Genomic DNA, 25,418 nt, shown 5'->3' with positions numbered 1-25,418 from the left:
GAACCAAAGCTTGTACAAAACAATGAATATCAGGAAGAATAGTAATCCTTCTGTGAAAAAGAACAGAAAGAGCAGAGATTTGTCCTTTCAAGGAACTTGCAGACAAACCTTTATCCAAACCATCCTGGAGAAACTGAAAAATTCTCGGAATTCTAAAAGAATGCCAGGAAAAATGATGAGAAAGACACCAAGAAATGTAAGTCTTCCAGACTCGATAATATATCTTCCTAGATACAGATCTACGAGCCTGTAACATAGTATTAATCACAGAGTCAGAGAAACCTCTTTGACTAAGAATCAAGCGTTCAATCTCCATACCTTTAAATTTAAGGATTTGAGATCCTGATGGTAAAAAAGGACCTTTTGACAGAAGGACTGGTCTTAACGGAAGAGTCCACGGTTGGCAAGAAGCCATGGGGACAAGATCCGTATACCAAAACCTGTGAGACCATGCTGGAGCCACCAGCAGAAAAAACGAGCATTCCTTCAGAATCTTGGAGATTACTCTTGGAAGAAGAACTAGAGGCGGAAAGATATAGGCAGGATGATACTTCCAAGGAAGTGACAATGCATCCACTGCTTCCGCCTGAGGATCCCTGGATCTGGACAGATACCTGGGAAGTTTCTTGTTTAGATGAGAAGCCATCAGATCAATTTCTGGAAGTCCCCACATTTGAACAATCTGAAGAAACACCTCTGGGTGAAGAGACCATTTGCCCGGATGTAACGTTTGGTGACTGAGATAATCTGCTTTCCAATTGTCAATACCTGGGATATGAACCGCAGAGATTAGACAGGAGCTGGATTCCGCCCATACCAGTATTCGAGATACTTCTTTCATAGCCAGAGGACTGTGAGTTGCTCCTTGATGATTGACATATGCCACAGTTGTGACATTGTCTGTCTGAAAACAAATGAACGATTCTCTCTTTAGAAGAGGCCATGACTGAAGAGCTTCTGAAAATTGCACGGAGTTCCAAAATATTGATTGGTAATCTCACCTCCTGAGATTTCCCAAACCCCTTGCCACCTCCATAGGAGGCAAAGTTTGTAAAACTGATTTGTGGGTGTGGTGAGGGGTGTATTTATAGGCATTTTGAGGTTTGGGAAACTTTGCCCCTCCGGGTAGGAATGTATATCCCATACGTCACTAGCTCATGGACTCTTGCTAATTACATGAAAGAAATGTGAGTTTAGTATCCCTTTTATGAGTGATTGATTCATACAATACATATATATAAGTGCAGCTCAGTAACAGAGATTCTTGGACTTAATTTAAAAAAAAAAAAAAATTCAGTTATAACAGTGTTGATTCTGTTGCAGTATTGTGATTAATGGCTACCATAATTACACCCTTACATTCTCATATATATTTTGTGTTATGCTCTTCTGTCAGATATATTTGAGATAAATTGTCTAAAAATCATCATAACTAGTTTGGTCTATAAGCTAACTGCTCACAGACCTTTATGTGGCTTTCATTCAAGCCACTTCCTTACAAACAAATGGGGCTCTTTGGAAAGTAGCTTCTTTCAGGAGGCTGTAAGGTTAAACATTCCCTATTGTATTTGTATCTAGTTTCCTACGATAACTTCCTGTTTATCTTGTATTTTAAATAATCACTTCCAAAGAACTCTTTTGTTCAGCTCACTTACTGATATTGCTTTTACTAAACTGTTTATAATAGAATAAAATGTGAAATAAAATCATAGATGTTAAAAATCATATTTGTATTCACAGTACCTGGCACAACATGCAAAAAAATGTGAACTCCAGTGCACACTATGGGGTAAATTTATTAAGCTGCATTTTTTGAGGCTATGCAGAGCATGAGCGAGCCAGCAGCCACAGAAACTGCTTCTTTTGCCCATCAGCACCTCAGAGATGGCGAGACCAATCACTGCGACACCCTCTTGTTCAGGGTGACTTGCAATTGGTTGCACAAGAACAGGGGCATCGTTGTACAAGAAAGCTCTTGTAATGTTACCTCTTGCCACACAATGTAGCATAGCAAGTGGCGATTGCAGGCAGGCAGGTTCTTTACTTGTGAACCTGTTCATCTGCAGTCATGTTAAATGTTGCCCTATATTGGACTGAATATGTATTTCTTACAGTGAAAGTAGAAATACTCCCAAAAGAGCTACAGAGCTTAATCAAACCTTGTACAGAAACTAATACAAAACTTCAGGTGATAGTCAGTGGGAATTAGGGAATTTAGTCAAATTATTTATATGTGTTCAATAAACTTATACTCAAATAGTGAAAATGCCCAAACTGTGTAAAATAAAGTAAAAGGATACAGTCCTTCAATCCCACAGGCTAAGATTTCCTCCAGATTCTTTTGAGAGCTGGGTTAATCCTGGAAATGGACCTTAGGGGAAAAAAGGGAAACAGACAATAGAAAAGTCCATTTTAACAAATCAATGTTTTTATGAGTGACCAGGTACTCACACACTTTTCAACTATAACTCAGCTCTCAGTGGTTAGGCAGATAGGTATCAGGCTCCTCGGCAAACCCTCTTGTTGTATGTCTTCAAATGATGCAGAGAAATAACACAGAAAACAAACAAACAAACAAGGACTTCACAAAAAGTGAAGACTGTTTTTTCAAAGGAGAATATAGTCTTTTCCTTGAAAAAGTCACTAGGAAAGTGGTGAAATGATCGTTGGAGTTTGCTGTTTTTAAGGACATTGTAAGGACTGTTTAATTGTTGCTTGGCTATTCAGTTCATTGTACATGTGTTATGTTCATGATATATGTTACTAAGCAGAAGATATTACCTGTAATGCCTGTACACAGTATTGTCTTTTGTCCTGTAAATTTTATGTATTTTTATAAATATTTATTCTTATGAGCTACTGTTCCTGCTTTAATTTGAGGAAGCTGGGGAGCTGAATACCTACCTGCTTAACCACATAGAGTTAAAGGATTACTAACTTTTTATTTTCTAAAGTTAAATGCAATTAACGTTTTGAATATAAACTATAATCTAAATTTAATTTACCTTTGTAATGTTTAAAACGAAGCCTCCTTGTTACATACAATTATATTTAATTTTTTTTACGATGACATCACGTCATCCAGCCCACAAATGTGGGCCGTCTATGGGATAACCAAACCGCCAATTGTATCCCTGATTTTTGCATATTATTAAAATAAATGATCTCCATTAAACGCATGCGCAATAGCATATACCTCCTATCGCATGTGCATATTGCGGCAATCAAGCCGACATCATAGCGTAACAGACAAAAAAACGCATGCGCATTTTAAATTTTTATCGATTCTAACTCGCGCATGAGCAATACATCCAAATAACACCATCTTACAACTGCAGTTGTCAGCACGGATTGGGAATCCGTAACGGCTGACATACAAGTGGGTTTGAAAAAATTAATTATTTAAAACATAAATATTTTCAAAACGCTACATATTTAATACAGAATAGACATTAGAAAAAAATAGATTTATATGTATACCCCTGTGTAATTGGCATTTCATTTATGACTACAGTGTCCCTTTAAGTTATAGCTGATTGCTGTGTGAGTACCAGTCAATTAAAATACATTCCCCTTTGTTTGTTCTCTGTGTTATTTCTCTGCATAATTGGAAGACATATACAACAAGAGGGAGTGCCAAGGGGTCTGATTCCTACCTGGCTAACCATTAGGGCCCCAAGTTATCAAGGTCTGGCGGACCTGATCCGACACTGTGGTTCAGGTCCGCCAGACCTCGCTGAATACGGCGAGCAATACGCTCGCCGTATTCAGCATTGCACCAGAAGCTCACAAGAGCTGCTGGTGCAATGCTGCCCCCTGCAGATTCGCGGCCAATAGGGGGTACTCGATCGGGTTGATTTCTGGCGATGTCTGTCCTCCTGCTCAGAGCAGGCGGACAGGTTATGGAGCAGCGGTCTTTGTGACCGCTGCTTCATAACTGCTGTTTCTGGCGAGCCTGAAGACTCGCCAGAAAACAGGGGCCTTACGGAGCTTGATAACTAGAGGCCTAAGAGTTGTTATAGCTCAAAAGTGTGTGAGTAACTGACTACTATAAAAACACTGGTTTGTTAAAATGGACATCACTATAGTCTGCTTCCCTTTTTTCCCTTGAGGTCGATTTCCAGGATTAACCCAGCAAATCTCAGCCTGTGGGATTAAAGAATTTATATAATTTTACTTTAATTTACACAATTCTTTTGGCATTAGTGAATTTAGGCTTGTTTTGTTTAAATCTTTGTGCTACACAATTTTTATAATACAGCTTTCAGTTCAAAACATAAAAACTAATGATGTTCAAAGCTCTAAGTCTCAGCTTTATGTGTTCATAACAAACAACTACATGGGTATGAGCAGTCTGTTTTGCTGCTGTAAATGTGTTTGAGTATTGTCTGTTGCCATATGCTGCTAGCATTAATATCCCTATTCATTGTGCACATGTCCCTAGTCTGAAATGCTTGATGATTGTTTGTTAATCTTTAACTAGGGCCTCAACTGACACAATACCTGTGTTTCCTTCCTGCTTATATAGTATTAGTATTGCAACATGAATACAATCAGAGACACAGCTTGCTTCTGTTATACTAAAGGGATGATATTCAACATATCTCTAAATAATTCTCTTTTCAAAATCTTACTGCATTACATTTAGAGACAGCTAGGAGTTCTGCTTACAATAGAAATAATCGCCTAGATTTAGAGTTCTGCGTTAGCCGTCCAAACCAGCGTTAGGGGGTCCTAACGCTGGTTTTGGCCGCCCGCTGGTATTTAGAGTCAGTCAGGAAAGGGTCTAACGCTTACTTTCCAGCCGCAACTTTTCCATACCGCAGATCCCCTTACGTCAATTGCGTATCCTATCTTTTCAATGGGATCTTTCTAACGCTGGTATTTAGAGTCTTGGCTGAAGTGAGCGTTAGAACTCTAACGACAAAACTCCAGCCGCAGAAAAAAGTCAGGAGTTAAGAGCTTTATGGGCTAACGCCGGTTCATAAAGCTCTTAACTACTGTGCTCTAAAGTACACTAACTAATCTGCCGACCGTACACTGCCGCAACCTACATTATACCTATGTACCCCTAATCTGCTGCCCCTAACATCGCCGACACCTACATAATATTTATTAACCCCTAATCTGCCCCCCCCCCAACGTCGCCGCTACCTACCTACACTTATTAACCCCTAATCTGCTGACCGTACCTCGTCGCCACTATAATAAATGTATTAACCCCTAAACCGCCTTACTCCCGCCTCAAAAACCCTATAATAAATAGTATTAACCCCTAATCTGCCCTCCCTAACATCAAGTATTAACCCCTAATCTGCCGACCGGACCTCACCGCTACTATAATAAATGTATTAACCCCTAAAGCTAAGTCTAACCCTAACACTAACACCCTCCTAAGTTAAATATAATTTAAATCTAACGAAATAAAATACATTTTATTAAATAAATTATTCCTATTTAAAGCTAAATACTTACCTGTAAAATAAACCCTAATATAGCTACAATATAAATAATAATGACATTGTAGCTATTTTAGGATTAATATTTATTTTAAAGGCAACTTTGTATTTATTTTAACCAGGTACAATAGCTATTAAATAGTTAACAACTATTTAATAGCTACCTAGTTAAAATAATTACAAAAAACAAACACTAAATTACAAAAAACCCCACTAAATTACAAAAAATAAAAAAAGATTACAAGAATTTTAAACTAATTACACCTACTCTAAGCCCCCTAAAAAAATAACAAAGCCCCCCAAAATAAAAAAATGCCCTACCCTATTCTAAAATAAAAAGTTTAAAGCTCTTTTACCTTACCAGCCCTTAAAAGGGCCTTTTGCGGGGCATGCCCCAAAGAAAACAGCTCTTTTGCCTGTAAAAAAACATACAATACCCCCCCAACATTACAACCCACCACCCACATACCCCTAATCTAACCCAAACCCCTCTTAAATAAACTAACACTAAGCCCCTGAAGATCTCCCTACCTTATCTTCACCACACCGGGTATCACCGATCCGTCCCGAAGAGGCTCCGAAGTCTTCATCCTATCCGGCAAGAAGAGGTCCAGAAGAGGCTCCGAAGTCTTCATCCTATCCTGCAAGAAGAGGACATCCGGACCGGCAAACATCTTCATCCAAGCGGCATCTTCTATCTTCATCCATCCGACGAGGAGCAGCTCCATCTTCAAGACCTCCGGCGCAGAACATCCTCTTCTCCCGACGACTAGACGACGAATGAAGGTTCCTTTATGGGACGTCATCCAAGATGGCATCCATCGAATTCCGATTGGCTGATAGGATTCTATCAGCCAATCAGAATTAAGGTAGGAAAAATCTGATTGGCTGATTGAATCAGCCAATCAGATTCAAGTTCAATCCGATTGGCTGATTGGATCAGCCAATCAGATTGAGCTTGCATCCTATTGTCTGATCAGAACAGCCAATAGAATGCGAACTCAATCTGATTGGCTGATTGGATCAGCCAATCCGATTGAACTTGAATCTGATTGGCTGATTCAATCAGCCAATCAGATTTTTCCTACCTTAATTCCGATTGGCTGATAGAATCCTATCAGCCAATCGGAATTCGAGGGACGCCATCTTGGATGACGTCCCTTAAAGGAACCTTCATTCATCGTCTAGTCGTCGGGAGAAGAGGATGTTCCGCGCCGGAGGTCTTGAAGATGGAGACGCTCCTCGTCGGATGGATGAAGATAGAAGATGCCGCTTGGATGAAGATGTTTGCCGGTCCGGATGTCCTCTTCTTGCCGGAAAGGATGAAGACTTCGGAGCCTCTTCTGGACGGTTCGGTGATAACCGGCGTGGTGAAGATAAGGTAGGGAGATCTTCAGGGGCTTAGTGTTAGGTTTTTTAAGGGGGGTTTGGGTTAGATTAGGGGTATGTGGGTGGTGGGTTGTAATGTTGGGGGGGGTATTGTATGTTTTTTTACAGGCAAAAGAGCTGTTTTCTTTGGGGCATGCCCCGCAAAAGGCCCTTTTAAGGGCTGGTAAGGTAAAAGAGCTGTAAACTTTTTATTTTAGAATAGGGTAGGGCATTTTTTTTATTTTGGGGGGCTTTATTTTTTTAGGGGGCTTAGAGTAGGTGTAATTAGTTTAAAATTCTTGTAATCTTTTTTTATTTTTTGTAATTTAGTGGGGGGTTTTTTTTTGTAATTTAGTTTAGTTGATTTAATTGTAGATAATTGTAGGTAGTTTATTTAATTAATTTATTGATAGTGTAGTGTTAGGTTTAATTGTAACTTAGGTTAGGATTTATTTTACTGGTAATTTTGTAATTTTAACTAGGTAGCTATTAAATAGTTATTAACTATTTAATAGCTATTGTACCTGGTTAAAATAAATACAAAGTTGCCTGTAAAATAAATATTAATCCTAAAATAGCTACAATGTAATTATTATTTATATTGTAGCTATATTAGGGTTTATTTTACAGGTAAGTATTTAGCTTTAAATAGGAATAATTTATTTAATAAGATTTATTTTATTTCGTTATATTTAAATTATATTTAACTTAGGGGGGTGTTAGTGTTAGGGCTAGACTTAGCTTTAGGGGTTAATACATTTATTATAGTAGCGGTGAGGTCCGGTCGGCAGATTAGGGGTTAATACTTGAATTTAGGTGTCAGTGATGTTAGGGAGGGCAGATTAGGGGTTAATACTATTTATTATAGGGTTTTTGAGGCGGGAGTGAGGCGGTTTAGGGGTTAATACATTTATTATAGTGGCAGCGAGGTCCGGTCGGCAGATTAGGGGTTAATAAGTGTAGGTAGGTAGCAGCGACATTGGGGGGGGGGGGGGGCAGATTAAGGGTTAATAAATATAAGATAGGTGTCGGCGATGTTAGGGGCAGCAGATTAGGGGTACATAGGTATAATGTAGGTTGCGGCGGTGTCCGGAGCGGAAGATTAGGGGTTAAAAGTGTAATGCAGGGGTCAGCGATAGCAGGGGCGGCAGATTAGGGGTTAATAAGTATAAGGTTAGGGGTGTTTAGACTCGGGGTTCATGTTAGGGTGTTAGGTGCAGACTTAGGAAGTGTTTCCCCATAGGAAACAATGGGGCTGCGTTAGGAGCTGAATGCTGCTTTTTTGCAAGTGTTAGGTTTTTTTTCAGCTCAAACTGCCCCATTGTTTCCTAAGGGGATATCGTGCACAAGCACGTTTTTGAAGCTGGCCGCGTCTGTAAGCAACGCTGGTATTGAGGGTTGAAGTGGCGGTAAATATGCCTGTACGCTCCCTTTTTGGAGCCTAACGCAGCCCTTCAGAGAACTCTCAATACCAGCGTTGTTTAAAAGGTGCGGGGGAAAAAAACCATGCGTAGCTAACGCACCCCTTCTAACGCAAAACTCTAAATCTAGGTGAATGTTTGTAAAGCGTTTTTAATAAAAGGTACATTTTAGCAAACTCAGATCATTTATAGTTGAATTCAAATTAAAGTGACAGTTAACACTAAAATAGTTATTGTTTAAAAAGATGGATAACACCTTTACCCATTCCCCAGCGTTGCATAACCAACATTGTTATATTAATATACTTTATAACATTTAAACCTCTAAATTTCTCCCTGTTTCTAAGCTACTACAAACAGCCTCTTATCACATGCTTTTTATTAGCTTTTCACAACAGGAGACTGCTAATCCATGTGGGCCATATAGATAATATTGTGCTTACCCCATGAGTTATTGATAATAAATAAATAGCCATGTGATCAGGGGGCTGTCAAAAGAGGCTTAGATACAAGGTAATCACAGATGTAAAAAGTATATCAACATAACCATGTTGGCTGTGTAAAACTGTGGAATTGGTAATAAAGGAATTATCTATCTTTTTAAACAATAACCATTTTGGAGTTGACTGTAACTAAGTAAACTGTTTGTGCCAGTACTAGCGAGAGCACAGCTTTGACTGAGTTCAATTTTTAAGCTATAACACTTATTCAACTCAACTGGAAATCGAAACAGTGAAGGATAATAAATCTTAATTCAACAATTTAAAGTCATAAGCATGATTATAAGCCCGTGTTTTGTTATATCTTATGTCACTAACTAAGATAAGGTATTCATGAAAGTCAGTTGATAAAATAAGGAAATTTGTTTACTTAGATTCTCCTTTAACCTTTTAACGCCGTTACGAAGTTGTATTCCGTCCAAATTTTTCTGGGCTTTAACGCAGATGGACGGAATACAACGTCCTAACCGGGTGGCTTCCTTAAGCCACTGGCGCTTCCCTGATGGGATCGCGGTCTGGAGAGCATGCCTAGCATCATAGGGATGCCCCCCTGATACAATCACATCATTGAAATCGCATGATCACGTACACAATTGCGAGATTTCAAATTGTTTACATCGGAGCAGTTGTTCCAATGTAGACACTTTAACCCCAGGCAGGAAAGGGTTAACATCTAATTATTAAAGTATAAACAGTGTTTATAAAAAATAAAAATAAAGTATAAAAAGATAATGAGAAATAGAATGATTGCAAAGTCATATACCAAGTATATAACTATTAGATTTCTTCATGATGTAGTTATAAAAGCTTGAAATCTGTTTTAGTCATAGATCAATAACTGTCAGATCTTTCTTTCTTAAAGGGACATTCCAGTCAAAATTTAAATGCACATAGATAAATTACATCTTTGAATATAAACATATTTGCAATATACATGTAAGGGCAAAAATGTTTCTAGAAAAAGTTATAGATGTTTTAGTGTTAACATTTTTCTCTGCACGTGCATGTGAAGAATAGCTAGATATTCTCAGTGCACTAGCATTTTAAATACTGCAGCTGCTAAGAGCACCAGTGGGGCTTGTATCATGTCAGCCGTTAACAAAATGAGTCCTTACCAGAATCACCTTAGGCTCTCTGAGCAAGTGCTGTTGTTAAAATTCTGGTGCACGGCGCATACCTAAATACACTTTTGAAACAGCTATAGCCTTTATAAGAAGCATTTTTGATAATACTTTACAACTTTCAGTGCTACTGTTGTCTCTAAAGTCTTTGTAGCTGTTTCAGTATTTGAATAGTTTGCAACAGTCCAATATAAAAATATGCAGTTTCCTGAACGTATGTTTATACCGACTCATTCAACTCCAAAGGTTTAATTTGCATGCACATGACACTGATTTATGGTCACTCAACAAACACAATTTTATTTAATGTTGTAGATAATATTAGATGTTCTGTACTAAACATCTGAGTACCGTGCATCAAGTGTGGTTGATAAATATGTATTTTCTGTTTTTAATATTGTCTAGTTACAGCCAATTGGTGGGGAACAAAGCGCATTGACTATGCCTTGTATTGTCCTGATGTACTCACTGCCTTTCCAACGGTGGCATTGCCACATCTTTTCCATGCCAGCTACTGGGAGTCAACGGATGTAGTAGCTTTTATTCTTAGACAGGTAATAAAACAAAACATTTGACAATGTAAAGCAAATTGTATTCTTATTCTGAAAAAGGAAATCTATATAATAAAAAAAAAGGTAAATTGGGGGGCGTGTCTCTGGGCAGCACCTTGAATGGTAGCAATATTGGTAGCTCTGTGTAGATCACTGATAATCTGCCTATTACCAGTGAACTGAATAATCATCCAGCTATATTTTTACAATGTACAGAACATACAGATCAAGCTGACTTGAACAACATATTTCTTTATTGTATACTTCACCTCAGCAAGCCAATCTGGAGCGTTGAGGCCTAAGGCAAGCTCTTCACTGAGAGGCTCTCAACCCCCCCCCCCCCTTGGTAATACTACAGGCCGGGTAAGCAGTGCACAGACACTGAAAAAAAATAACTCTTATTACAATTCTTAACATTTATGTTTATACAACGCCATTCTTGATCTATGCGATAGACAGAAGGAGGATTGGCAGACTTTCTCGTCACATATGCACCCGCTAAATATGGCGTCTATTGTCAATGCACTGCTTGAGGCCGTGACTTGCTTGCTGACCGAACACCATGAGAAACTGATGCAAGCATGGTCTGCCGAGTGAGGAAGCCTACGTGCATTAACAAAACAAATTGGATTTAGACATACAACACCAAGAGCCTTACCGGAGGAACCTGTTGAGGATATAAGTACCCACATACTCATCCCCAGCTTGTCAGATCCCTTGTCCCAGGCTCAGACAGATCAGAATCGCCATGCTAGTGACCTTTTGAGTAGCCCCATAGCAGCGGACAACCCTCCAGATGACTTTCCAGGCTTGAGAGTGCCAAGGGAATCTCTCACTGCGGAGCAGCCGATTGCGGGAGCATGGGCTAGTGAGGTCAGGATTGACGCTCGTGTTTCACTCCCCAGCCTAGAGGCGACTTACCAAAAACAGTGCTTTGGAGAGTTATGTGAGCCTCCTCCGAATTTATCGGAACTCTGTGGCTTGAAAACGATAATCTGGAAGAAACAATCCTGGGTGCAGCCTACTTGCCATGCAGATACCAAACTTGAAGAAACACTGGATATGACTGAGAAGCACCTCTCTGCATGTCATGGCTGCACTCTGTCCGACATAGAATTGAAATGCAGAGCATCAGGACTTTATAGGCTCGAGAGAAAATTGGGCCAGCTTTTTGATCCTGGAGGCTTAGAATCAAATGGAACCCTACGGCAGGGCTTTAGTCAAGATATAGGACATTCCATACCTGCTTTTTGATTGCTATGCTCCTACGGGGATTCGGACATTAGACTTATGGTGAACTGGGGCTACCGAGATGGTGCGAACACTGGGGTCTTTGCAGGTTGTTGCTTGGGTTTGGCGAGGCAAGTGCTTTGTTTTTTCTTTGACCGCATAGAACTGAATGCACACTGGGTATTAGTTATATATTTATGTTTATATTTTATGGTGTATTGTATTCCCCATGTTTTCCCCTAGGGTACTTCCCATACTATTTGCAACGATCATAAGCAAGGGCACTCTAGCAACGGTCTTCCATATAAACCTAACCCTTACGTAACACTCCACTTCAACTATATATTTCCCATACCGCATGTCCCCTTCATAGCTCTTTCAACAATAGGTTTTTGTAATGATAAGCGCAAACCTCTCAAGCCATTAATCCCCTGGCTTGAGTCCATCCCGCAAATATATAGCAATTGAAACCCAAACATGGACAGAACGGGAGGCTGACTCATAATGCCTAATTCTTATAAATGTCAGCTAGTAAGCCTTATGTAGTCTGCAATGATACTCGTTTGCATATCTCCATATTAAGTTCCCCTAGCATAACCCAATACTAAGATGGCTATCTGACTAGCGATTAGGACCCTTAACCAGACCTCAATACTGTCTATGTTTTAGTCTACTTAGGTAAAGCCTTAGGGTGGTTATAAGAATGTCTCTAAATATGACAAATTGTTGTTATTCTAATTTACATAAGCTGTAGACAGACATATTGCTATACAACTAGGTATGGGAGAACCACATGTAGTCTCAGTTGGGGGCTGAGAGCTTTTTGGTGCTTCATATTAATATCCACCCATATGCATATTCAGACATAGAATTCCCTCAGTCTAGCCTGCCTCTACCATAGCTATCTTGTTCTCAGCTAGGACCCTTCACCTGACCAAATGCTACCTATATTATAGTCTGTATGGGTCCAGTTTCTGCACAGCTAGGGTCATGACTCCCAGCTATTATTAAGGCAAACCGTTTTTATCCCAATTTACACATGATAAAAGTAGGCATGGTGTTACATAACTTGGTATGGAAGAACTTTATCTGATCCAGGAGTGGCTGATATGATTTAGTGGAGAGAAACCGTGTTTTCGTTTTTATTTCACTACTACATAAAAGTTCCTAAAATACAAAAATCTGAGGTTTACTAATGAGACATAAGAGAGATCTCCAATTTCCATTACTCCTTTTTCTGTTTATACTCGCTTGATCTGATTAGCATATTTCCAGTCTCCTCATTAATATGTCATTCCATTAATGTTATAAAATTTCATACAACTTTCTTGTGAGGGTCCAAAGGTGGCTCTATATTATCAGATATCCACCTCTCTCAATTTTTCTCCTATATTAAGTTGATAGTCCAAGAGTGACTTTAGTTTACCAGAGGAGGTGGAATAACTTAAATAATAAAGGTTTTAAATACTATGGGTCACTAATATTTATTTTATTTGACTGTATTTGTTTCAGACAAGGTATCATCAGACAGTACCACAAATGTTTCTGTAACTCTAATATTTCTGTATTTGCCTTTATTTTGGTAGCAAGAGATATGTACATTTTTGTGATGTGGTCAATTCTGTATCTTGACCCTGTGTTTCATCTTATTGTAAACCTCAATAACATAATTTAACCCCCCCCCCCCCAAAAAAAAAAAGGTAAATTAATTTTGCTTCTCCCTAAAGAAAAAGCCACATGCATGCACGTGAGCTTCGAGATAAAAACATTTGTATATGTTAATGATGACCTTTAAAGCATGTTAGTAGTTGGACACTAATTTTGTCTTTATTTACTCTACATTTTGTCTTAGCTGATGAGATATGAGAGTGTTCAAATTCAGCAAAAAGAAGGGATCGATTCCATGAATATGAGTCCCTCAAATCGTCAGGAAAAATGGCTTCGGAAAAGGAACCATGTCAAGCTACGTGTATGTCAATCTCTTAATGGAATAAATGGTCAAATCATTAATCTAGTCTTTCTAGTCATTTTAATTGAAGCATTTCAAATGCTACATAATTTGGCATCACATTGCAAATATATAGTAATCATGTTAGACTGAAAAGAAGGAAAGCATAGAACATAATTAGCCATAAAAAGGAAAAATAGCTTATTATTCAAAGCAGAGTTGAGTCCATGTACAGTGTTAAATTTCAGCAACCATCAACGTTTGTAAGCTGTTCATTCATAGCTCTAATATGTCCATAGAGTATATCCATACATATCTAGGGAATTAGGAATTACCAATATAGTACTGGATAAAGGTTCATGGTCACTGAACCCATAAATAAAGTTTCATTTGAAGCAAACAACATCTATACATTTCTATAAAAAATGTCAAAAATGTATTGAAACATTTAAAAAATTGAGCGAGCTTTAGGAGAAACAATGTTTTTTGTCTTATGTATTTTTGACATCACATTTGCCTTTTATTTATTAATGCTTCAATAATTTTGATATGTTTCATCTATGTTGATGTGTGTGTGTTTTATGTGTGTGCATGCAGATATCTTTCAGAACAGAAAGCAAGTGACTAAAAAACAGACCCGTCTTGTGTACTTTTATAACCCTTTAATTTCACATTGATTTTATTTATTTTTTTAGAATAGACAAAAAAAGATACTTTATATTAGAAATAAATTGTGTCTCTATCAATTTAATCCTTAATACTGTCTTAATTTGAAAACAGAGTATTACAATTATATGCTTATTTATTTATTTTAATTGGTTAGATTTGTCTTGTATAGTTTTAATAGCTATTCAAATTTAAAGCAATAATTACCTTATTCACATTAATTTATGTCATGAAAAGACACCCCCTATGTCTTTCATTGGACAGTTTTTAGACTGTTATCTAATGTAGCCAAAAAAACACTTTATTAGTTTTTTGTAGGTTTACTTTTTGACCTGTTGACACTACATTTTGAATAGCATGAATGGAATATCTTAAAATCCTGGCCCATATTTTTCTTTTTTTCTTTTTTTTTTTGCTCATACTCATGTCCCATTTCCTATAATCTTTTTAGGTGTTTAAAATAAAAGTTAAAACTATGGGGCCGATTTATCAATGTCTGTCCGACATGATACGCTGTAGCATATCATGTCCGTCAGACATCTCTGAATGTCGACAGTATACGCTGTTGGCATTTAACATTGCACAAGCAGTTCTCGTGCTTGTGCAATGCCACCATCTGCAGACAGGGGGTGTCAATCAACCCGATCGTATAGGATCGGGCAGATTGATATCTGCAGCCTCAGAGGCAGCGGACCAGTTAAAGAGCAGAGGTCTTAAGACCGCTGCTTCATAACTGCTGGAGCATAAGGGCCATTCTGCCCTTCATAAATCGGCCCCTATGGCTCAAATCTGACTTTTTAATTAAAAATAAAAATAGTTCTTAAATACAATCATCAGATTGTTCCAAGAAGAGTTTGGACAGGGAAAATGTAAAGTGCAAAATATAATGTAATTATTTATTGAGCACATCATCAATTTATTGTTATAGAAGCCTGAAAGTTTAATCTTGACTCTACTGTCCCTTTAACAAACATTAGGAAGTCAACGTCAGTACTGAATAAAATAGCCACCGTGTCTAAATTGCCTTTATTTCTTTCATGTAATTAGCAAGAGTCCATGAGCTAGTGACGTATGGGATATACATTCCTACCAGGAGGGGCAAAGTTTCCCAAACCTCAAAATGCCTATAAATACACCCCTCACCACACCCACAATTCAGTTTTACAAACTTTGCCTCCTATGGAGGTGGTGAAGTAAGTTTGTGCTAGATTCTACGTTGATATGCGCTCCGCAGCAAGTTGGAGCCCGGTTTTCCTCTCAGCGTGCAGTGAATGTCAGAGGGATGTGAGGAGAGTATTGCCTATTTGAATGCAGTGATCTCCTTCTACGGGGTCTATTTCATAGGTTCTCTGTTATCGGTCGTAGAGATTCATCTCTTACCTCCCTTTTCAGATCAACGATATACTCTTATTTATATACCATTACCTCTGCTGATTTTCGTTTCAGTACTGGTTTGGCTTTCTACAAACATGTAGATGAGTGTCCTGGGGTAAGTAAATCTTATTTTCTGTGACACTCTAAGCTATGGTTGGGCACTTTATTTATAAAGTTCTAAATATATGTATTCAAACATTTATTTGCCTTGACTCAGGATGTTCAACATTCCTTATTTTCAGACAGTCAGTTTCATATTTGGGATAATGCATTTGAATCAATTTTTTTCTTACCTTAAAATTTGACTCTTTTTTCCCTGTGGGCTGTTAGGCTCGCGGGGGCTGAAAATGCTTCATTTTATTGCGTCATTCTTGGCGCGGACTTTTTTGGAGCAAAAAATCTTTTCTGTTTCCGGCGTCATACGTGTCGCCGGAAGTTGCGTCATTTTTTGACGTCCTTTTGCGCCAAAAGTGTTGGCGTTCCGGATGTGGCGTCATTTTTGGCGCCAAAAAACATTTAGGCGCCAAATAGTGTGGGCGTCTTATTTGGCGCCAAAAAATATGGGCGTCGCTTTTGTCTCCACATTATTTCAGTCTCATTTTTTCTTTGCTTCTGGTTACTAGAAGCTTGTTTATTGGCATTTTTTCCCATTCCTGAAACTGTCATTTAAGGAATTTGATCAATTTTGCTTTATATGTTGTTTTTTCTCTTACATATTGCAAGATGTCTCACGTTGCATCTGAGTCAGAAGATACTTCAGGAAAATCGCTGTCTAGTGCTGGAACTACCAAAGCTAAGTGTATCTGCTGTAAACTTTTGGTAGCTATTCCTCCGGCTGTTGTTTGTATTAATTTTCATGACAAACTTGTTAAAGCAGATAATATCTCCTTTAGTAATGTACCATTGCCTGTTGCAGTTCCTTCAACATCTAAGGTGCAGAATGTTCCTGATAACATAAGAGATTTTGTTTCTGAATCCATCAAGAAGGCTATGTCTGTTATTTCTCCTTCTAGTAAACATAAAAAATCTTTTAAAACTTCTCTCTCTACAGATGAATTTTTAAATGAACATCATCATTCTGATTCTGATGACTCTTCTGGTTCAGAGGATTCTGTCTCAGAGATTGATGCTGATAAATATTCATATTTATTTAAAATGGAATTTATTCGTTCTTTACTTAAAGAAGTACTAATTGCTTTAGAAATAGAGGATTCTGGTGCTCTTGATACTAATTCTAAACGTTTAGATAAGGTATTTAAATCTCCTGTGGTTATTCCAGAAGTTTTTCCTGTTCCTAATGCTATTTCTGAAGTAATTTCCAGAGAATGGGATAAATTGGGTAATTCATTTACTCCTTCTAAACGTTTTAAGCAATTATATCCTGTGCCGTCTGACAGATTAGAATTTTGGGACAAAATCCCTAAAGTCGATGGGGCTATTTCTACCCTTGCTAAACGTACTACTATTCCTACGTCGGATGATACTTCGTTTAAAGATCCTTTAGATAGGAAAATTGAATCCTTTCTAAGAAAAGCTTATCTGTGTTCAGGTAATCTTCTTAGACCTGCTATATCATTGGCTGATGTTGCTGCAGCTTCAACTTTTTGGTTGGAGACTTTAGCGCAACAAGTAACAGATCATGATTATCATAATATTATTATTCTTCTTCAGCATGCTAATAATTTTATCTGTGATGCCATCTTTGATATTATCAGAGTTGATGTCAGGTTTATGTCTCTAGCTATTCTAGCTAGAAGAGCTTTATGGCTTAAAACTTGGAATGCTGATATGGCTTCTAAATCAACTCTACTTTCCATTTCTTTCCAGGGTAACAAATTATTTGGTTCTCAGTTGGATTCTATTATCTCAACTGTTATTGGTGGGAAAGGAACTTTTTTACCACAGGATAAAAAATCTAAGGGTAAAAACAGGGCTAATAATCGTTTTCGTTCCTTTCGTTTCAACAAAGAACAAAAGCCTGATCCTTCATCCTCAGGAGCAGTTTCAGTTTGGAAACCATCTCCAGTCTGGAATAAATCCAAGCCTTCTAGAAAGGCAAAGCCTGCTTCTAAGTCCACATGAAGGTGCGGCCCTCATTCCAGCTCAGCTGGTAGGGGGCAGGTTATGTTTTTTCAAAGAAATTTGGATCAATTCTGTTCACAATCTTTGGATTCAGAACATTGTTTCAGAAGGGTACAGAATTGGTTTCAAGATGAGACCTCCTGCAAAGAGATTTTTTCTTTCCCGTGTCCCAGTAAATCCAGTGAAAGCTCAAGCATTTCTGAATTGTGTTTCAGATCTAGAGTTGGCTGGAGTAATTATGCCAGTTCCAGTTCTGGAACAGGGGATGGGGTTTTATTCAAATCTCTTCATTGTACCAAAGAAGGAGAATTCCTTCAGACCAGTTCTGGATCTAAAAATATTGAATCGTTATGTAAGGATACCAACATTCAAAATGGTAACTGTAAGGACTATCTTGCCTATTGTTCAGCAAGGGCATTATATGTCCACAATAGATTTACAGGATGCATATTTGCATATTCCGATTCATCCAGATCATTATCAGTTCCTGAGATTCTCTTTTCTGGACAAGCATTACCAGTTTGTGGCTCTGCCGTTTGGCCTAGCTACAGCTCCAAGAATTTTTACAAAGGTTCTCGGTGCCCTTCTGTCTGTAATCAGAGAACAGGGTATTGTGGTATTTCCTTATTTGGACGATATCTTGGTACTTGCTCAGTCTTTACATTTAGCAGAATCTCATACGAATCGACTTGTGTTGTTTCTTCAAGATCATGGTTGGAGGATCAATTCACCAAAAAGTTCATTGATTCCTCAGACAAGGGTAACCTTTCTGGGTTTCCAGATAGATTCAGTGTCCATGACTCTGTCTTTGACAGACAAGAGACGTCTAAAATTGATTTCGGCTTGTCGAAACCTTCAGTCACAATCATTCCCTTCGGTAGCCTTATGCATGGAAATTCTAGGTCTTATGACTGCTGCATCGGACGCGATCCCCTTTGCTCGTTTTCACATGCGACCTCTTCAGCTCTGTATGCTGAATCAATGGTGCAAGGATTACACAAAGATATCTAAATTAATATCTTTAAAACCGATTGTACGACACTCTCTAACGTGGTGGACAGATCACCATCGTTTGATTCAGGGGGCTTCTTTTGTGCTTCCGACCTGGACTGTAATTTCAACACATGCAAGTCTCACAGGTTGGGGAGCTGTGTGGGGATCTCTGACAGCACAAGGAGTTTGGGAATCTCAGGAGGTGAGATTACCGATCAATATTTTGGAACTCCGTGCAATTTTCAGAGCTCTTCAGTTTTGGCCTCTTCTGAAGAGAGAATCGTTCATTTGTTTTCAGACAGACAATGTCACTACTGTGGCATACATCAATCATCAAGGAGGGACTCACAGTCCTCTGGCTATGAAAGAAGTATCTCGAATTCTGGTTTGGGCGGAATCCAGCTCCTGTCTAATCTCTGCGGTTCATATCCCAGGTATAGACAATTGGGAAGCGGATTATCTCAGTCGCCAAACGTTGCATCCGGGCGAATGGTCTCTTCACCCAGAGGTATTTCTTCAGATTGTTCAAATGTGGGAGCTTCCAGAAATAGATCTGATGGCGTCTCATCTAAACAAGAAACTTCCCAGGTATCTGTCCAGATCCCGGGATCCTCAGGCGGAAGCAGTGGATGCATTATCACTTCCTTGGAAGTATCATCCTGCTTATATCTTTCCGCCTCTAGTTCTTCTTCCAAGAGTAATCTCCAAGATTCTGAAGGAATGCTCGTTTGTTCTGCTGGTAGCTCCGGCATGGCCTCACAGGTTTTGGTATGCGGATCTTGTCCGGATGGCCTCTTGCCATCCGTGGACTCTTCCGCTACGACCAGACCTTCTGTCGCAAGGTCCTTTTTTCCATCAGGATCTCAAATCCTTAAATTTAAAGGTATGGAGATTGAACGCTTGATTCTTGGTCAAAGAGGTTTCTCTGACTCTGTGATTAATACTATGTTACAGGCTCGTAAATCTGTATCCAGAGAGATATATTATAGAGTCTGGAAGACTTATATTTCTTGGTGTCTTTCTCATCATTTTTCTTGGCATTCTTTTAGAATTCCGAGAATTTTACAGTTTCTTCAGGATGGTTTAGATAAAGGTTTATCCGCAAGTTCTTTGAAAGGACAAAACCTCTGCTCTTTCTGTTCTTTTTCACAGAAAGATTGCTAATCTTCCTGATATTCATTGTTTTGTATAAGCTTTGGTTCGTATAAAACCTGTCATTAAGTCAATTTCTCCTCCTTGGAGTTTGAATTTGGTTCTGGGGGCTCTTCAAGCTCCTCCGTTTGAACCTATGCATTCATTGGACATTAAATTACTTTCTTGGAAAGTTTTGTTCCTTTTGGCAATCTCTTCTGCCAGAAGAGTTTCTGAATTATCTGCTCTTTCTTGTGAGTCTCCTTTTCTGATTTTTCATCAGGATAAGGCAGTGTTGCGAACTTCTTTTGAATTTTTACCTAAAGTTGTGAATTCTAACAACATTAGTAGAGAAATTGTGGTTCCTTCATTATGTCCTAATCCTAAGAATTCTAAGGAGAAATCATTGCATTCTTTGGATGTTGTTAGAGCTTTGAAATATTATGTTGAAGCTACTAAGTCTTTCCGAAAGACTTCTAGTTTATTTGTTATCTTTTCCGGTTCTAGAAAAGGCCAGAAAGCTTCTGCCATTTCTTTGGCATCTTGGTTGAAATCTTTAATTCATCTTGCCTATGTTGAGTCGGGTAAAATTCCGCCTCAAAGGATTACAGCTCATTCTACTAGGTCAGTTTCTACTTCCTGGGCGTTTAGGAATGAAGCTTCGATTGATCAGATTTGCAAAGCAGCAACTTGGTCCTCTTTGCATACTTTTACTAAATTCTACCATTTTGATGTATTTTCTTCTTCTGAAGCAGTTTTTGGTAGAAAAGTACTTCAGGCAGCGGTTTTAGTTTGAATCTTCTGCTTATGTTTTTCATTAAACTTTATTTTGGGTGTGGATTATTTTCAGCAGGAATTGGCTGTCTTTATTTTTATCCCTCCCTCTCTAGTGACTCTTGCGTGGAAAGATCCACATCTTGGGTAATCATTATCCCATACGTCACTAGCTCATGGACTCTTGCTAATTACATGAAAGAAAACATAATTTATGTAAGAACTTACCTGATAAATTCATTTCTTTCATATTAGCAAGAGTCCATGAGGCCCGCCCTTTTTTTGGGGTGGTTATGATTTTTGTATAAAGCACAATTATTCCAATTCCTTATTTTATATGCTTTCGCACTTTTTTATCACCCCACTTCTTGGCTATTCGTTAAACTGAATTGTGGGTGTGGTGAGGGGTGTATTTATAGGCATTTTGAGGTTTGGGAAACTTTGCCCCTCCTGGTAGGAATGTATATCCCATATGTCACTAGCTCATGGACTCTTGCTAATATGAAAAAATGACACAAAAACATATTATGTTTTTGTGTCATTTGCTTCCATGAAAGTTTGTGAAAATTATTTTAGAAACACTAGTGAATACTGTATTTAGCAATCACCCATTTCTTATAACTGTGAATATATTTAGTCTTTTTGTCTTCATTTTTACTAATTTGAGATATTTAAGTATTTTAAATGTTGCCTCTTTTAATAAATTGATATTGCTTTGAACAAGAAGCAAAACATTAAAACAAAAATCATATGATGTGCCATTTTTGCACAGAAATCTTAGGTAAATTTGAATGGTGACCAGTATCTTTAAAAAATAATAATAATAATAATAATAATAATAATAATTCTGTAGGAATACTGAATTACAATATTGAAGGAAAATAGCATGTAGGTCCAGGGAGACCAAATTCATGTTCTGAGCTCCAGCTTTATACATCAATTAATTTTTTACCTTTTACTGTTGTCATTTTTTTTTTTTTTAATTAAGTCAATATCTGTAATGGAGCCTAGGAACATATCAATCTATATTTTAGAAATACATTTCCCCCTTTGCTTTCTTTCAAGTGCATTTGTGTGTTCTCCTAAGAGTAAAATAGCTAAATAAACTACTTCAAGGAAGTATTGTAGGCAATTAAGTTTTGACAAGGTGATTTTATATATTTTTCAGCTACTCCATTCCATTAATTTGCAATGCACTTAACATAGTTTAGCAGGGTGAGGATAATGAAAAAATGGATTGCAGGATGTGTCAATCTGATCAATGCATTTTACACAAACAAACAAAAAAGAAAAACTTGGTTTTATTATTGTTTAAAAATATGTAATATCTCGTTTAATTTAAATGAATTAACAATTAGAGCGGTGTCACACAACAACTATGTATAACTGTTATGTAAAATGTGAAAATTATAAAATAAATAAATATATGAAATGTTCATTAACATCCATCAACATTACAATATGGATGTTTTTAGTCTGAGGGATCTTCAATATATATATATAATGAGTGGATGGAAAAAATTGCAAATAAGCCAAGTGTTGAAGTGATGAGTATACTCAAACACTTTCTCAATAGGAAAATATTTTCCTTTTTAATAATAATATTGGTGCAGACCCATTTAACGCTATTATCAACAATAATAAAGAAGAGAAATGACATAAAATAATGACATTTTTTAAAAACTGGGAATACAGCACTCTTTTAGAAAAGACAGAACACTTGTAGAAGTTTACTAATGAAAAAGTGGTTTATTGTGCAGCCCGCAGGTCCAGACCAGGCCAGATCCCAACTTGGCAAAAAGCATAAAAATAAAAAAATAAAAAAATAAAAAACCAAAACAAAGTATAGTGGCATATATCAAGAACTAAATCAAAAGTAATTAGCAATTGATGTGAAAAGGGCCAGCCCATGTATAAACCATGCAGTATGGAGCTAAGTTATTATGACTAAATCAAGTGCTGCAAAGGGGAAGGTTATTCACTAATGTACATCAGACCTGAAAAGGTTTTAGTGAAAACTGAGACATTCAAGAGGTGAATACCTAACATTCCCAAATGCAAACCTTGTCATGCATAATACATAAATGTAGGCATCAAACTTCAACCATGACAAGGAAAGGATAAGCAGCACAAAAATGATTATCACATGTAATTAGTAATCAAGCACATAAGACAGGAGTATGTTCCTTTAAGAGACTTGTAATGTTATATAGTCCCCAACTTGATGCAGCTAGAACTGATACAAAGTCCCAAGGTAGAGAGCAAATGGTTTAAGGTAAAAAGTTGCCGTTAATGTGCAGATGTAAACACATAATGAGAAAAACAGTTAGTTTATGAATGAATCCACACGGCCAGTATGATAGCATGCATATAGCGGACAAGCGTGTTAGTGCGGCAACAAGTATCGGATGATACAAAGCAAGCAAGCCAAGCTGAAAAGGGAGTAATGGGGATGCAGGAGGATACAAACTTATCAAACAGTACCCCTCTGTCAACTGCACCCTTCCACTAAGGTCATCATGGAAACTTATAACCTTTTCGAATCTTCCGATCACTTTAAGCACCACTCTTGAGGCGATCAACATTCATCCGCTATTTTCCAAGTGATGTCAATTTTACCTTTGTAGCATGCTCATCTACCTTCCATTTTGGGCTCCATAACACACAGGTGATAGCCAGTGATAGCCAAGACATAGAATTTCTGTCACGCTGCAAGGTTCAGTAGCAAGCTCCAACAGCCAGCATGGACGCTACGTGGGTCGGCTATGCAAAGACACCAACACGTGTTTCACCCCACGTCATTAGGAGAACGGGGCTTCCTCAGGGCATGTGACTTAGCATGTCATAGGTGCTAATTTATAGCTAAATATAGATAACGCCCATAATCGGATGTGAAAAAACAAAGCATACAAAGTAATATAAAAAATTAATGTAAAGAATCAATATATACATATATATATACAGTAAACCATTCAATATGCCACAAAACCAGGTACGCTTGAAGTTAGGTTTATAAAGATTGAATAATGAACTTTCGGATGAAAGGGAAAATTTTAAAGGGGCCAATACGAGCTAGAGAAGCTTTACAGAAAGCTTCCCATATCCAACTTCTAGTTTAGACCGCTTTGCCCAATGGTTGAGAGGTTATAGATCCACCTGCATTCTTTCTGCAGGAGGATTTTATCATTATTTCCCCCTCTCCCATTGGTAATACCCTTGTCAATACCTGTCACCCTCATACAGTCAGATATGCTATTATAATGACTTTCAAAGTGTCTAGCAACACTGCTAGTTTGTATTTTGTTCTTAATGTCGTCCCTGTGTTCCAGAATTCTATCCTTCAGAATCCGTCTCATTTTGCCAACATAAAAACAGGGACACGAGCAAGAGAGAAGGTAAACAACACCTTCTGTATTACAGTTAAAGAAGTATTTCAGCTTATAAATTTTATCTTCATTAACTGAAAAGACTTTGGTCTGCAGCATAAACCTGCAGGCCACACATCTTTTGCAGGGGTAGTTGCCTACCTGCTTCTGTCTTGATAACCAATTCTTTTGGGGAGAGACAAATTTACGGTTTACTAATTTATCTTTTAAATTAGGGGCTCAAGATAGGAGAGGTACCAATGATTACAGCAAGACGAGCCCCTAATTTAAAAGATAAATTATTAAACAGTAAATTTGTCTCTCCCCAAAAGAATTGGTTATCAAGACAAAAGCAGGTAGGCACCTACCCCTGCAAAAGATGTGTGGCCTGCGGGTTTATGCTGCAGACCAAAGTCTTTTCAGTTAATGAAGATAAAATTTATAAGCTGAAATACTTCTTTAACTGTAATACAGAAGGTGTTGTTTACCTTCTCTCGTGTCCCTGTTTTTATGTTGGCAAAACGAGACGGATTCTGAAGGATAGAATCCTGGAACACAGGGACGACATTAAGAACAAAATACAAACTAGCAGTGTTGCTAGACACTTTGAAAGTCACCATAATAGCATACCTGACTGTATGAGGGTGACAGGTATTGACAAGGGTATTACCAATGGGAGAGGGGGAAATAATGATAAAATCCTCCTGCAGAAAGAATGCAGGTGGATCTATAACCTCTCAACCATTGGGCAAAGCGGTCTAAACGAGAAGTTGGATATGGGAAGCTTTCTGTAAAGCTTCTCTAGCTCGTATTGGCCCATTTAAAATTTTCCCTTTCATCCGAAAGTTCATTATTCAATCTTTATAAACCTAACTTCCAGCGTAATGGTTTACTGTATATATATATGTATATATTGATTCTTTACATTAATTTTTTAAATTACTTTGTATGCTTTGTTTTTTTCACATCCGATTATGGGCGTTGTCTATATTTAGCTATAAATTAGCACCTATGACGTGTTAAGTCACATGCCCTGAGGAAGCCCCGTTCTCCTGACGTGGGGTGAAACACGTGTTGGCGTCTTTGCGTAGCCGACCCACGTAGCGTCCATGCTGGCTGTTGGAGCTTGCTGCTGAACCTTGCAGCGTAACAGAAATTCTATGTCTTGGCTATCACTGGCTATCACCTGTGTGTCATGGAGCCCAAAATGGAAGGTAGATGAGCATGCTACAAAGGTAAAATCGACATCACTTGGAAAATAGCGGATGAATGTTGATCGCCTCAAGAGTGGTGCTTAAAGTGATCGGAAGATTCGAAAAGGTTATAAGTTTCCATGATGACCTTAGTGGAAGGGTGCAGTTGACAGAGGGGTACTGTTTGATAAGTTTGTATCCTCCTGCATCCCCATTACTCCCTTTTCAGCTTGGCTTGCTTG

General features: G+C 38.0%; 1 protein-coding gene across 1 annotated transcript in view; it reads left to right on the top strand.

Annotated features, from left to right (window-relative positions):
- PITPNM3 (PITPNM family member 3) overlaps positions 1-25,418 on the top strand; it is a 753,676-nt gene that overhangs the window by 674,501 nt on the left and 53,757 nt on the right. Inside the window, 2 exon segments of the mRNA XM_053705246.1 lie at positions 10,275-10,423; positions 13,503-13,619. Coding sequence (XP_053561221.1) covers positions 10,275-10,423; positions 13,503-13,619 — 266 coding nt within the window.

Source organism: Bombina bombina, chromosome 3, assembly GCF_027579735.1.
Source record: "Bombina bombina isolate aBomBom1 chromosome 3, aBomBom1.pri, whole genome shotgun sequence".
Classification (NCBI taxonomy): Eukaryota; Metazoa; Chordata; class Amphibia; order Anura; family Bombinatoridae; genus Bombina; species Bombina bombina.
This window is presented reverse-complemented; position numbering and strand designations above follow the sequence as displayed.